General features: G+C 30.1%; 2 protein-coding genes across 2 annotated transcripts in view; one reads left to right on the forward strand and one right to left on the reverse strand.

The window, feature by feature from the left end:
• The window catches only part of LOC137634545 (uncharacterized), a 469,969-nt gene that overhangs the window by 357,874 nt on the left and 99,595 nt on the right, over window positions 1-12,500 (forward strand). The window lies entirely within an intron of this gene.
• LOC137634572 (glutamate receptor ionotropic, delta-2-like) overlaps window positions 1-12,500 on the reverse strand; it is a 42,194-nt gene that overhangs the window by 12,524 nt on the left and 17,170 nt on the right. Inside the window, exons 5-9 of the mRNA XM_068367036.1 lie at window positions 9,360-9,398; window positions 4,179-4,387; window positions 3,606-3,765; window positions 3,064-3,249; window positions 1,069-1,227 (exon numbers count right to left, since the gene is read on the reverse strand). Of these exons, the coding sequence (XP_068223137.1) occupies window positions 1,069-1,227; window positions 3,064-3,249; window positions 3,606-3,765; window positions 4,179-4,387; window positions 9,360-9,398 (753 nt within the window). The remainder of the gene's footprint in view (window positions 1-1,068; window positions 1,228-3,063; window positions 3,250-3,605; window positions 3,766-4,178; window positions 4,388-9,359; window positions 9,399-12,500) is intronic.

Consider the following 12,500-nt stretch of genomic DNA (forward strand, 5'->3'; position numbering starts at 1 on the left):
TAGTCTGAAAGAAAAATATGATACAAATTCCAAATTTGCTTTAAGAATTCGAATGTTGTTATCCCTGGTCTTTTATTGTTTTTACACTTGTTTGAATAAAAAATTTTATATTCCGAATGAATATGTTTTAGATATTTGTATTTTAAGTAATTATCTTTTGTATGCATATTCTTTTTCATTATTTTTACAATTTTGTTTGTATAAAGTATTTTGCATTTCGAATTATTATCATTTCGTATAATTGTCGTTCCGAATAACTTTCATTCTAAGTATTTTCCATTCGAATAAATGGTTTTCAAATATTTGTTTTTGAGTAATTTCTTTCGAACAATGTTCACATGATCCATATTGATAGAATGTTGTTAAATAATAGTATATCATTAATAGACAAATACAGTATAATGCTTATTGTGTCTACAACTGGCCTGGACTATAGTCAATTTCTTTTAGCGATACAGATTTGCACCGACTCGCAGCGGTGCCCCTTTAGCTCGGAAAAGTTTCCTGATCGCTGATTGGTGGGACTAAATAATTCTAACCAATCAGCGATCAGGAAACTTTTCCGAGCTAAAAGGGCACCGCTGCGAGTCGGTGCAAATCTGCCTCGATAAAAGAAATGGACTATAGTATATGTGATGGGGTGTTGATTTCCAGTAGTGAAAATGGGTACTATTCTAAAATGTGTGGTTAAGGATGCTACAACTCGACAGACTATAATGGAAGGAAATTTTTTTTTTTTTTTTTTTTTTTTTTTTTTGCAAAAAGAGAACTCGTGGAGGGATGTGGAGTGCATTTACTGTAATATAGATTGAGCTAATTTGCACATAAGATAAGAAATGACCAGGAAAGTTATTAAAAAAATAATAGATATTGAAATAGCAAGACGGAGACAAGCGGGATGGCACAGGAAATAACGAGTAATTGAAATCCAGTAGATGAAAACTCAAGATCAGTTGGGGATTAAAGTTGAAAGTCACAAGTCAGAAAAGAATGGAGTGAATTAGTTTTATATTAATGATGATGTTTTATCTGTTAAGAGTAAATATTAGATATTTATCTTATACTTACGAATGGGGAAAAGATCTGGAGAATGAGGAAAGGTTTGATGACGACAGAGGGCGCTTTGGATACGATTATCAGGATGTCCTCGCTAACCGGAATGCTAAACTCCACCACCTGAGCCCGATCATAAGATGGGCTGAAATCGAGAGGAGACATATCTGCTTCCTGTGTTAAAATGGAAAATATCCTATGAGAATACATTCTCATGAAAACACCACATACACATGCACAGACACACACACACCATAATATATATATATATATATATATATATATATATATATATATATATATATATATTGTGTATATACATATTATATATATGTATATATATACATATATATATAAACAGTTATGTATATATATATATATATATATATATATATATATATATATATATATATATATTTATGTATATAAATTTATATATACATATATATACATATATATACATAAATATTTATATACATATATATACATATATATACATAAATATTTATATACATATATATACATATATATGTATATATACATACATATAGCCTATATACACATATACATATATATATATATATATACATATATATATATATATATATATAAATATTTATGTATATATATGTATATATATACATAAATATTCATATATATATATATATATATATATATATATGTGTGTATATACATATATATATATATATATATATATATATATATATATATATGGTAATTTTTCACATTTAAACATGTTTATACATATATTCATATAAGCTATAAATACCTCTTAACATCGAATTCTCCCTACCTCGGGATCAGAAACCCAAGGAACAAATAACTTAAAGATAATAGCTTCTGGTCAGCCAGGGAATCGAACCCGGACCCAGGGAGTCGAGATTCCAGTGATTTACCACTCCATTATCATAAAGTTAGTTTCCCTTGGGTGTCTCATCCCGAGGATAAGATAATTTAATATCTAAGGGTTTGGGACAGTGACATGCCATCCCCGTCGGTCGTTATTAATAAAGTATCATAATTATCTATAATTAACATCGCATTCTTCCAATGGTTTCGTTCTGCCGTGGCTCGCTTCGCTAGTAAATAAACACAATCTTACTGCTGTTCTGTCCTGGCAAGTGGCGGCCTACATGGATGTGCTGCGCACGCCAATCATGTTGGTAATTATTTCGGGAATAATTTTCATTTCCAGGTGAACAACAATAGCTATATACAATACTGAATGAACAATATTTTCAACGTAATCAATTACTGAAATTAATTAATTTACACTAAAATTCAAAATATAAGGAATCCCTCTCATGGAGACGTCTATTTCTAAACTGTAGCCTGGTCATGCTGAACTGAGGCGGAGGTGAAAAAAATGGCATTTGCAAAACAACATCCGGGAACTTGTGCAGAAATATTTGTAAGTTTTTTATTGGTTAAAAAAGCCAGATCATTATAACGCCATAAAAAAAAAAAAAAAAAAAAAAAAAAAAAAAAACAGGGCAGCTGACAAAAAGCAAATGCAAATAACATAATGTATGCGCAATAACTCACCACCAGTCTCCCAAATGTATACAATGGACAGTTACATGGTGTTCATATTTTAGTCAATATTGATATTGATATTAATATCAATATCAATATTGATACTAATAATAATAATAATAATGATAATAATAATGATAATAATAATAATAATGATAATTCGTCATAGTTTTGAAATTATATAGATGACTGATCAGTACAATACCTTCTGTTTGAATTTTCTTGTGGTATTTTTTTCACATAACAACCAATACCTAAGTTGTTATGACCCAGCGCTCGTTAGTTATACAGAGATAAATGCCAAACTACCCTGCACTTGTCAATTTCTTATAGCAAATTCCAGTTTCGCTAGCAGGTGTTCTTAAGTTGCAAATTTCCCCAAAAAATTTTTACCCAAATTCACGAATTGTAGGTTCAACCTAAATGTTAAGTGCCACGAACAGGTATCCTCACCTTCCGCTGAAGAACTCCAACCATGCCATTCCAGGATCCATTGGGCTCGGGAGTTCCAAAGCCCACTGTGGGTAGAAGAACTTCCGAAAAATTCAGCCTTATCTGGGCTATCCTCATGACGTCACTCAGATAACCCGTGGCAGCTTCGAGACCAAGCCCTTTCTGGTACTCGAACACCATTGGCTTCTAATGGGAAAATAAGAGGAGTATAAATTCCTTGGAAGATGATCTTCCTACTCACTTTTTCTTATCAAACAGAGACCGAGGAATGGGTAATCTAATGCTCTTTGAAAGTTCACGACTAGAGGGTAAGTTTAAGAAAATATAGGGAATTGACACATGAGAACGGGAACATGCATGTACACAAGGGCAGTAAGAGAGAGAGAGAGAGAGAGAGAGAGAGAGAGAGAGAGAGAGAGAGAGAGAGAGAGAGAGAGAGGGTGTTATATTGTACCTATATCTCAGAGTCTATAATTGCAGTACTCTTAGGAATAACATTGTTACAAATTTACACATGAAAATTTACAAACAAAAATACCTACGTTAATGCAGCTAATTCTGAGCGTCCGGTTGTTGAAGTTGAAAGAAGGTTCAGGCCAAAAGCCGTTGAATTTTTGAAGGATTCCAAACCTCCAGACACCAGCAACAGTGAGATTCCAAGAACCGTTACCAGAGGCCTCCACTGCCGCTACTTTGATATGACTATCGGAGCAATTAGAGAAGAAGAGTAGTCTTTTTTTTATAATCAAGAAACCTTTCATAGATGGAGTGTGTTTTTAGAAGAAAATGCCCTGACCACATTCATCCTCTAACTAATGCATGAAGGATAAAAATATCCAAGAAAGTAAACCTTCAAGTATGTTCAAAATCCTCGAAAAAAAAGCTTTATTAGTAGTACGTTAAATTCTTTACCATTATATCCATCTTTTTAATGACATATTTATGTTATGCTGCTACAAATTTATATTCAGACATTCAAGCAAATCCTTTTAAACATAGTTATGCGTGTGTTGGCCCACACATTTGAACTAATAGCATGAATATTCTTAATAGATTGAGCAGTTACTGAACACTGAAAAGAGCAATGAAGAATAGCCACTTCTCCAAAGACTAACCTGTTGTCTTGAAATAACTGGGATTTTTCTGATAAATGATCAGAGTTAGCCGTTCGTTCCCTGAATATGAGAACACCTCTCAGTCCTTCCCGCAGGCTCTCAGAGACTGTTGCCAGGATGGTTGCAGTGCTTGCTGACGGAGGGGGTCCAGTGACCAGGGTTGAATTCTGTGATAGCGAATCGAACACCACCCAAATCCATTTCGTGTGCTGTGAAGGAACACGCATAATAATAATAATAATAATAATAATAATAATAATAATAATAATAATAATAATAATAATAATGATGATGATGATGACGATGATGATGACGATGCTAATAATAATAATACTAATAATAATAATAATTATGATAATAATGATAATAATAATAATAATGATAATGATGATGATGATGATGATGATAATAATAAAAATAATAATAATAATAATAATAATAATAATAATAATAATAATAATAATAATAATAGAAACTATTAAAATTGTTATTTTTAAAATTACCATCATTATAAAAATTAAAATAATTTGATAGTAATAATAATTTTATTGATTCTATATTAATAATGTGATGAGAAAATAACCAATAATGATTTGAATAATTTTGAAATTACTAAAATTATCAAAATTATTATTAATAAAATTATCATTATTTATCATTATTTTTGAAATCATTGAAATATTATAATTATTATTTTTAATAATAGTTTCATTAATTTTAATAATAATTAAGATACTTCATGTTATTTTAATTATTAATAAAACTATTGAAATTATTTTCATCAATAAGAATATTATTAAAATTAATAATAATAATGATAATAATAATAATAATAATAATAATAATAATAATAATAATAATAATTAAATTATTAAAATTATTATAAAAATTATTAAGATTATTGTTATTAAAATAAAAATAATTAAGGTTATTATTATTAACACCAACATTATTGTAATTAATATCATTATTAATAATAGTTTTAATACTTTTGATCATTATTAAAATTATCAAAATTAAAAAGAAAATAAAAATATCTATATTTTTTAAAGTGTTTAGTTTTTGTCAATTTTAATAATCTTAATAATTATCAAAATTATCAAAATCATTATTATTATTAATGATCTTAATCATTTTAATATAACAATGAGCCTAATAATTATAATTATTTAATAACCAAAGTTATTATTAACATTTAAATATGTCAAGATATCTAAAAATAAGAACTGGTTCATAGATGCAAGGATGAAAGTAGGCCTACTTCACTTCCAATAATAGATCGCCAAAAAAAAAAAAAAAAAAAAAAAAACTCGACATCAGGACAAATTGGTGGAGTCTTTCTGACAGAAAAAAAAGCGAGCCTCAATATTTGAATATCTTGTTTGATATTGTTTCTTGATTGAAAATATCAGCCTATCATTTTCATGTCATCTAGATGAAAGATATTTAAGTCCTTAAAATCTGTAAATTTCACATATTACTTTGAAATGAATTAAAATAATTGTCAAGGAGCGCTCGTGGTAGACATTAATGGGTTTAAAATAGATGGATTGGTAACCTTCCGATAGTTTGCCTATTCAAACATTGGTAAACTTAAATGAAATATGTTAAGTAAGAATAATCTGAAATATATATATATATATATATATATATATATATATATATATATATATATATATATATATATATATATACATATATATATATATATACATATATATATATATATATATATATATATATATATATATATATATATACAGGTATATATATATATATATATATATATATATATATATATATATATATATATACAGGTATATATATATATATATATATATATATATATATACACATGATAAATTTTGCACATTTAGACGTGTTTTTCATATTCAAATAAGCCATATATATTGATTTCGCCTGGGGCTCTGATCCCGAGGTCGTTAAGAGAATCCAGACATTAATGTATCAAAAATATATATGGCTTATTTGAATATATATATATATATATATATATATATATATATATATATATATATGTATATATATATATACTGTATATATATACAGGTATATATATATATATATATATATATATATATATATATATATATATATATATAAATTGAATACAAATTCGAACAAAAAATAAACTGCCTAAAGCTATTTAAGGGTAAAATCTGCACGGTCTCATTAAAACACATTAAAGCATATTTCTCAATAGATAAATAATTACCTCTATAGTCAATTTTTTTTAGTGAGTCAGATTTGCACCGACTCACGGGGGTGCCCTTTTAGCTCGGGAATAGTTTCCTAATAGCTGATTGGTCAGAAGTAATTTTGTCCGAATACTTCCGACCAATCAGCTATCTGGAAACTTTCCGAGCTAAAAGGGCACCCCTGTGAGTCGGTGCAAATCTGCCTCACTAAAAAAAAAAAAAATTACTATAGTTCTACATCATACAATTGATGAAACTATCTCGGTGGTATTTAGCAACTACAAATTACCATTTCAGATTTTGATATAAGAAATAAAGTACTATTGATAAATAAATGGAATTTTGTATAGATTTAAAGTGACTTCAGGATTAGGAGTTATGTTTAAGTCTCATTTTTTCACCAAAGTACCTGTTGGTGATGTACAGTTTTTAGGAATATTATCTGAGACTAAGATAATATGAAAACAGTAACCCAATAAAAACAAATATCAGTTGTTAAGAACTCTCCTGACAATACCAAAGAATATTTGTATCAAATGCCATACTATCTACCCGAGAAAAAGGTACTGGTCAGACTGTTAAAACGAAGTAACAGAATTAAAAGTTTAGGCATGTATGAAATAATATTAAATTTTTTCTATTTTAGAGAAAAATATTCGTGATTTTAGCGAGGACGTGATATGAAATATATTCGTTCTAACAAAATCTTGAAAAAAAGCTTTGGAGATTATTTTCATCAAATAAAGATTTGATACACAAATGCATATCAAACAAGTGCATGAATTTGGTATATTGATTTCAAAATAGAAATATGCTAAATATGTACATTTTAAAGCGTAGTTAGCCTGGCTTAAATGACAAATTAATAGGACCGTTAATTTCCAATAAGAAGTAACGCAGGCTAGCCGTCCAAAAAGATGTGTAAACAGCATTCACTCTGCTATTTCTAATCGTCAGTTCTTCTTTTGTTCAAAAGTTCAAAGTTGCAGCAAATATTTTTATGTTGAACAGGCTGACATAAGTCTTTTTATAGTTTATATATGACATGTCTGTTTTGATGTTGCTACTGTTCTCATCATTTATTTGTTTCCTTATTTCCTTTCCTCACTGGGCTATTTTTCCCTATTGGAGCCCTTGGGGTTATAGCATCTTGCTTTTCCAACTAAGGTTGTAGCTAGGCTAATAATAATAATAATAATAATAATAATAATAATAATAATAATAATACAGTTTTGAAACTATATAGATGACTGATCAGTACAATACCTTCTGTTTGAATTTTCCTGGTGGTATTTTTTTCACATATATGCATTGTCATATATTGAGAAAATTCCAATATTCTTTATACATAAGATCATTAAAATTTTAGATTTACATTCCCCGAGATCATCATTTACTATTTCTCTCTCAGTTTTATTTGAAATTTTATCTGGTAGACTTTTAATTTACTTGTAAAAGAGCCTTTTGCTAATTACTGTACTGTATAATAGTGATATCTAGTTTATATACTGTATAATAGTGATATCTAGTTTATATATCAACATACATTTCCAGACTCGCAAAATATTGTTGTCATGAAAAGGGTAATCAGAGCTGATATCCGGACCCATATTCTTGAATTTATCACAATCGTCTTACGTTCACCTTGCAATACAAAGGCCTTTAATGTGTACTTCATTGTAATTTTACTATGAAAATGCTAATGTATTTAAACCTGTGGTAACTATAGTCCATTTCTTTTAGCCATGCATATTTGCACCGACTCGAAGCGGTGCCCTTTTAGCTCGGAAAAGTTTCCTAATCGCTGATTGGTTAGAATTATCTTGTCCAACCAATCAGCGATCCGGAAACTTTTCCGAGCTAAAAGGGCACCGTTGCGAGTCGGTGCAAATATGACTCGCTAAAAGAAATGGAATATAGGGCAAATCCCTACTCATGTACATTGCGCCCAGTCAGGAGTTTCGGCCAAGTACTCAGGTTGAGGCCAAGGGTGAGTGACAATGGGTCCAGGCAAGATTACGGCTAGTCTTAACGGGGAGCTCCTTACCCTTAAAATATTACTGTATATATTACGCGCCTGAAAATTATTTTTCAGTGATATACATTGCTTAAGGTACCGTTTGCCTGCAAAAAAAAAAAAAAAAAAAAAAAAAAAAAAAAAAAAAAAAAAAAAAAAAAAAAAAAAAAAAAATAGTGCCTCTTGAACATAAAATTAAAGATGCATAAGAGCAGTTTTGTCACTCATGTTTTGCATGAAAATCCACAACCTTTTTTTAATGTACCAAAGACCTGATTCTATCCTATTCTACTTAGTTTAATTATAATCATACCAATAATATCGTAATCCTATTTCTATTTCAACAATACATTTAATAAATTTTTCCTGTAATTGTAAATTCTGTTCAGTCTAAGAATATAACCAATTTAATCTAAATCTAAAACGTCTTTTCATTCCAGAAAGATTACAAACAAAGCTATCAGTTTAATTGTTTTTAGAATATCTATCATTTCAGTTCAGTCACAAAATCAATACCCGTTCAAAGCATGTGGTTCATCTGAACTTAGAACCTAATATAGCAATTATTCGAATTTAATCCCAAATACAGAATGGCCTTTGATATATTTCTGACTTCAACATAGGTATCACATCAATTCATATTTATCATAGACTTCAGTTTAACTTCTGATGTAGGCTAGCTATTAATTCAGCGTATCTTTCATCAGGCCCTGATTTAATTAAATTTCTAATGTATCTGATAATGTAATTTACGTTCAAGTTGGGTCAACTTGACCCAATTTATCTTCTGGCTATATTGAGTTGATTTATAATCCAAGATATTTATAGATTAAGTCCAATGCCAGACATAGTAGGTCTAGTGTAAAAAAACAAATTAACTCGACCTCTAAATTGGCTACTAATCTAATGTGAAACATTATAAATAGAGGAAAGTCTTCTACTTACCAAGGCATTAATAGATGAGTTATCATAAAACAGTTTCACCTGAAAAAATACAGATCAAATTATATGTAATATTTCTAATATGTTAGATGACAAAACAACAATGATTTAATCTTATATGACCAACAGGATCAATGGTAATTAGAACACTGCAAAAAAAAAAAAAAAAAAAAAAAAAAAAAAAACAATGGTGGTGACCATAAGAATATGCTGCAGAATATAACAGGACAGCAGTTACGGAGTCGATATAAAATTTTCACGTTCATCATTTTAAATTTCATGAATTTCTGTCGCTGGAGTTACCGTTAGGTCTGAACGGTCAATCATCATAATTTTTCAACAATCATACCTTTTTTTTAACGATCAAAATAGGTGTCAGGCAAACAGACTCCTGTAGCAAGGGCTAGACATAGAACCTAAAAAACCTTTCCTTTCCCTGCCTGTCTTTTCTTTTCTCAAACTGATTCTGATACTATCTAATATCGCATGAGGGTCTGCCCCTCTCTTTTATTCTGCTCCTGTACTTCTCTTTCTCCCTTTTTCCTTATTCTTTCCCATCCCGAGTACCTGCCTTCGGGCTATAAACTGGATTGTATCCAGGGGTACTTATCCTTTCCCTATACTCCCCCACTTCCCTATCCTTATCCGGAATCGAAGATCCTACGATTCCTTCATCAATATAAGTGATAAGCTTGTAGGATAATGACATGATATCGTACAAATGAATATCCTAAAAAGAACACTTTCATTTCATTAACGGCTTCCAAAATCAGTTCTATTACTTTCATCTGTTATTCATATACGTATACTGTAGTTAAGAATAAAAATAAGAAGTTAAATTAGTTAATAAGTTCACCATAATACTGACGTATACGAGACAATAGATAGATACTTGCAGTATGCAGGTAGTGGACCACGACACTCCATTAGAAATAGTCTACGTAACAGAGTTGAACAATGAGGTTGAAATAAAGGCAGGAAATTAATGCAAAAGTGAAACATTAAAAAGCAGGAACTATAGACCATTTTCTGAATTCTAATCAACACATTGCACATTTCAAGAAATAAACAATGTGTATTTGACACAAATATTTTCCCTATATGAATTGATGGCATTTTTACCTTATATTATGCTAAAGGAGAAATATAATATTCGAATTCATATTAGAAATTAGTATTAGTAGACAAAGATAAAATTGAATTTATTTACCTAATTATACTTATTATAATCACATATTTCAATAATTTACTGAAATTATATTTCTATGAATACAAATTTTCTAAATACGATAACTTTTTTGGAAACCCTGAATGGCTGAAGCCTAAACAATTAAAGTCATAAATGTTTTATTCATAGTACACCTTTTCTTTGGCTTATCTAGTATATTTGAATCTTTACTGATACATTTAAAAATTCTAGATTAGTTATTGAGTTCTTGATGTCACCATATTTGATACCAGGGTCATTCATTTTTTTCTAAAGCCCGTAAAATAGTAAAACTTCACTGTCTTTGTTAAGATATGTTACGATTTTACACTGAAATTCCATGAAATAATTTTGGTTCCCCAATCCAGTGTCCCTATTCCAAACAATGGCAGATTCCATAATTTACAGATAACGAGGGATAAAAAAGAACTCTCTCTCTCTCTCTCTCTCTCTCTCTCTCTCTCTCTCTCTCTCTCTCTCTCTCTCTCTCTCTCTCTCTCTCTCTCTCTGTTTGAGAAGGTCGACATTATGAACAATTTGATGTCTTGGAAGGTTGAGGTACTGGAAATAAGGAAAGGCAGAGAAGAAAAAAAATTGTAACTATACAAGAATATGATAAATCTTCCTTTTTAAAAATAAAGAGAAGATTATAGGGCGCAGAAATAATAAAGAAACATTTACACAATTCCACAGCCCACCACTGAATCTGCCTCAACTAATGAACCGAACACCGCACTGAAATCAACGAATAAGGGTGGATGTGTTAGCCTAGCTTAAGTAGCATAGTTTATGTGAGGAGGAGAAAGTCTCCATTTATGAGTCAAAGGACCGGGAAATTAAATTAGATATGTGGAAAACAAGGAGGAGGTTGGTGCAGGATATTTGATGAAAGGAATTCCCTTTGATTTAGTCTTCTCAAAATTAATTCAAAAGTATAACGAATTGAATCTCAGTGTTCCGAACAGGGACGAGCGAGACCAATATCAATCCTGAAGAACCAAATTGAAGGATGAAATCTGTCACAACGAAGCGAATTACATCCTTGTTTTCTTTGCGAGAATTGAGCCATCTGAACTACGATCTGTCCAAGACAGGGTGTGATTTTTTTTTTTTTTTGTTTTACCAGAATCTGAATTTCTCCATTATCTAACAACACTGAAATGAAATTGGCATTAAAATTGCGTACAAGCCATGTATTGGAAGCATTACATTTGATTAATACGAGGACAATTCTCATGTTTTCTCGAAATCAGAAAAAGAATGAACACTTTGAATAGTGGATTGTGGTTAGCAAGCCCAATTAGAAGAGGCACGAGGATCTGGATAATCAGGAAGAGATACAATCAAAGATTGCCTGTGACAAAGTTAGATAATTTTAAGAGGGAGAATTAAATCCTGAAGAACAGCAGTTTAGACAAAGTGGAGTAAAGATTATGCTATCAACATCAACAGATTTCAATTAAATTAACAAAAGCTAGCAATGTCTGAAAGGTATCAACGTTTATGAAAATTGATGTGTACATTACCCTATATTACAGTCATAGAATTGCAATTCATTTTAATCGCTGATAGTGATGTGTTGTCCTTTGAAATATTGTAAATCGAATGTCGTGATTATTGTCAAGACCTCTATCAAGTGTTTCGAACAAATTTAAGATTAATTATAGTCTTGCACAAACAAAATAATCAAGTGTATGGTGGGGTAATATATAATTAATGCACATTTAATAGCGTGAAGGCTTGTAGGAGTGCTGATTCAATACCATTATCTAACCTATACTCAATTTTTTTTAATGAGGCGCATTTTGCACTGACTCGCAGCGGTGCCTTTTTAGCTCGGAAAAGTTTCCCTGTTATCTGATTGGTTAGAATTATCTTGTCCAACCAACCAGCGATCAGGAAATTTTTCAGAGATAAAAGGGCACCCCTGCGAGTCT

The sequence above is a fragment of the Palaemon carinicauda genome, chromosome 44 (genome assembly GCF_036898095.1).
Source record: "Palaemon carinicauda isolate YSFRI2023 chromosome 44, ASM3689809v2, whole genome shotgun sequence".
NCBI lineage: Eukaryota > Metazoa > Arthropoda > Malacostraca > Decapoda > Palaemonidae > Palaemon > Palaemon carinicauda.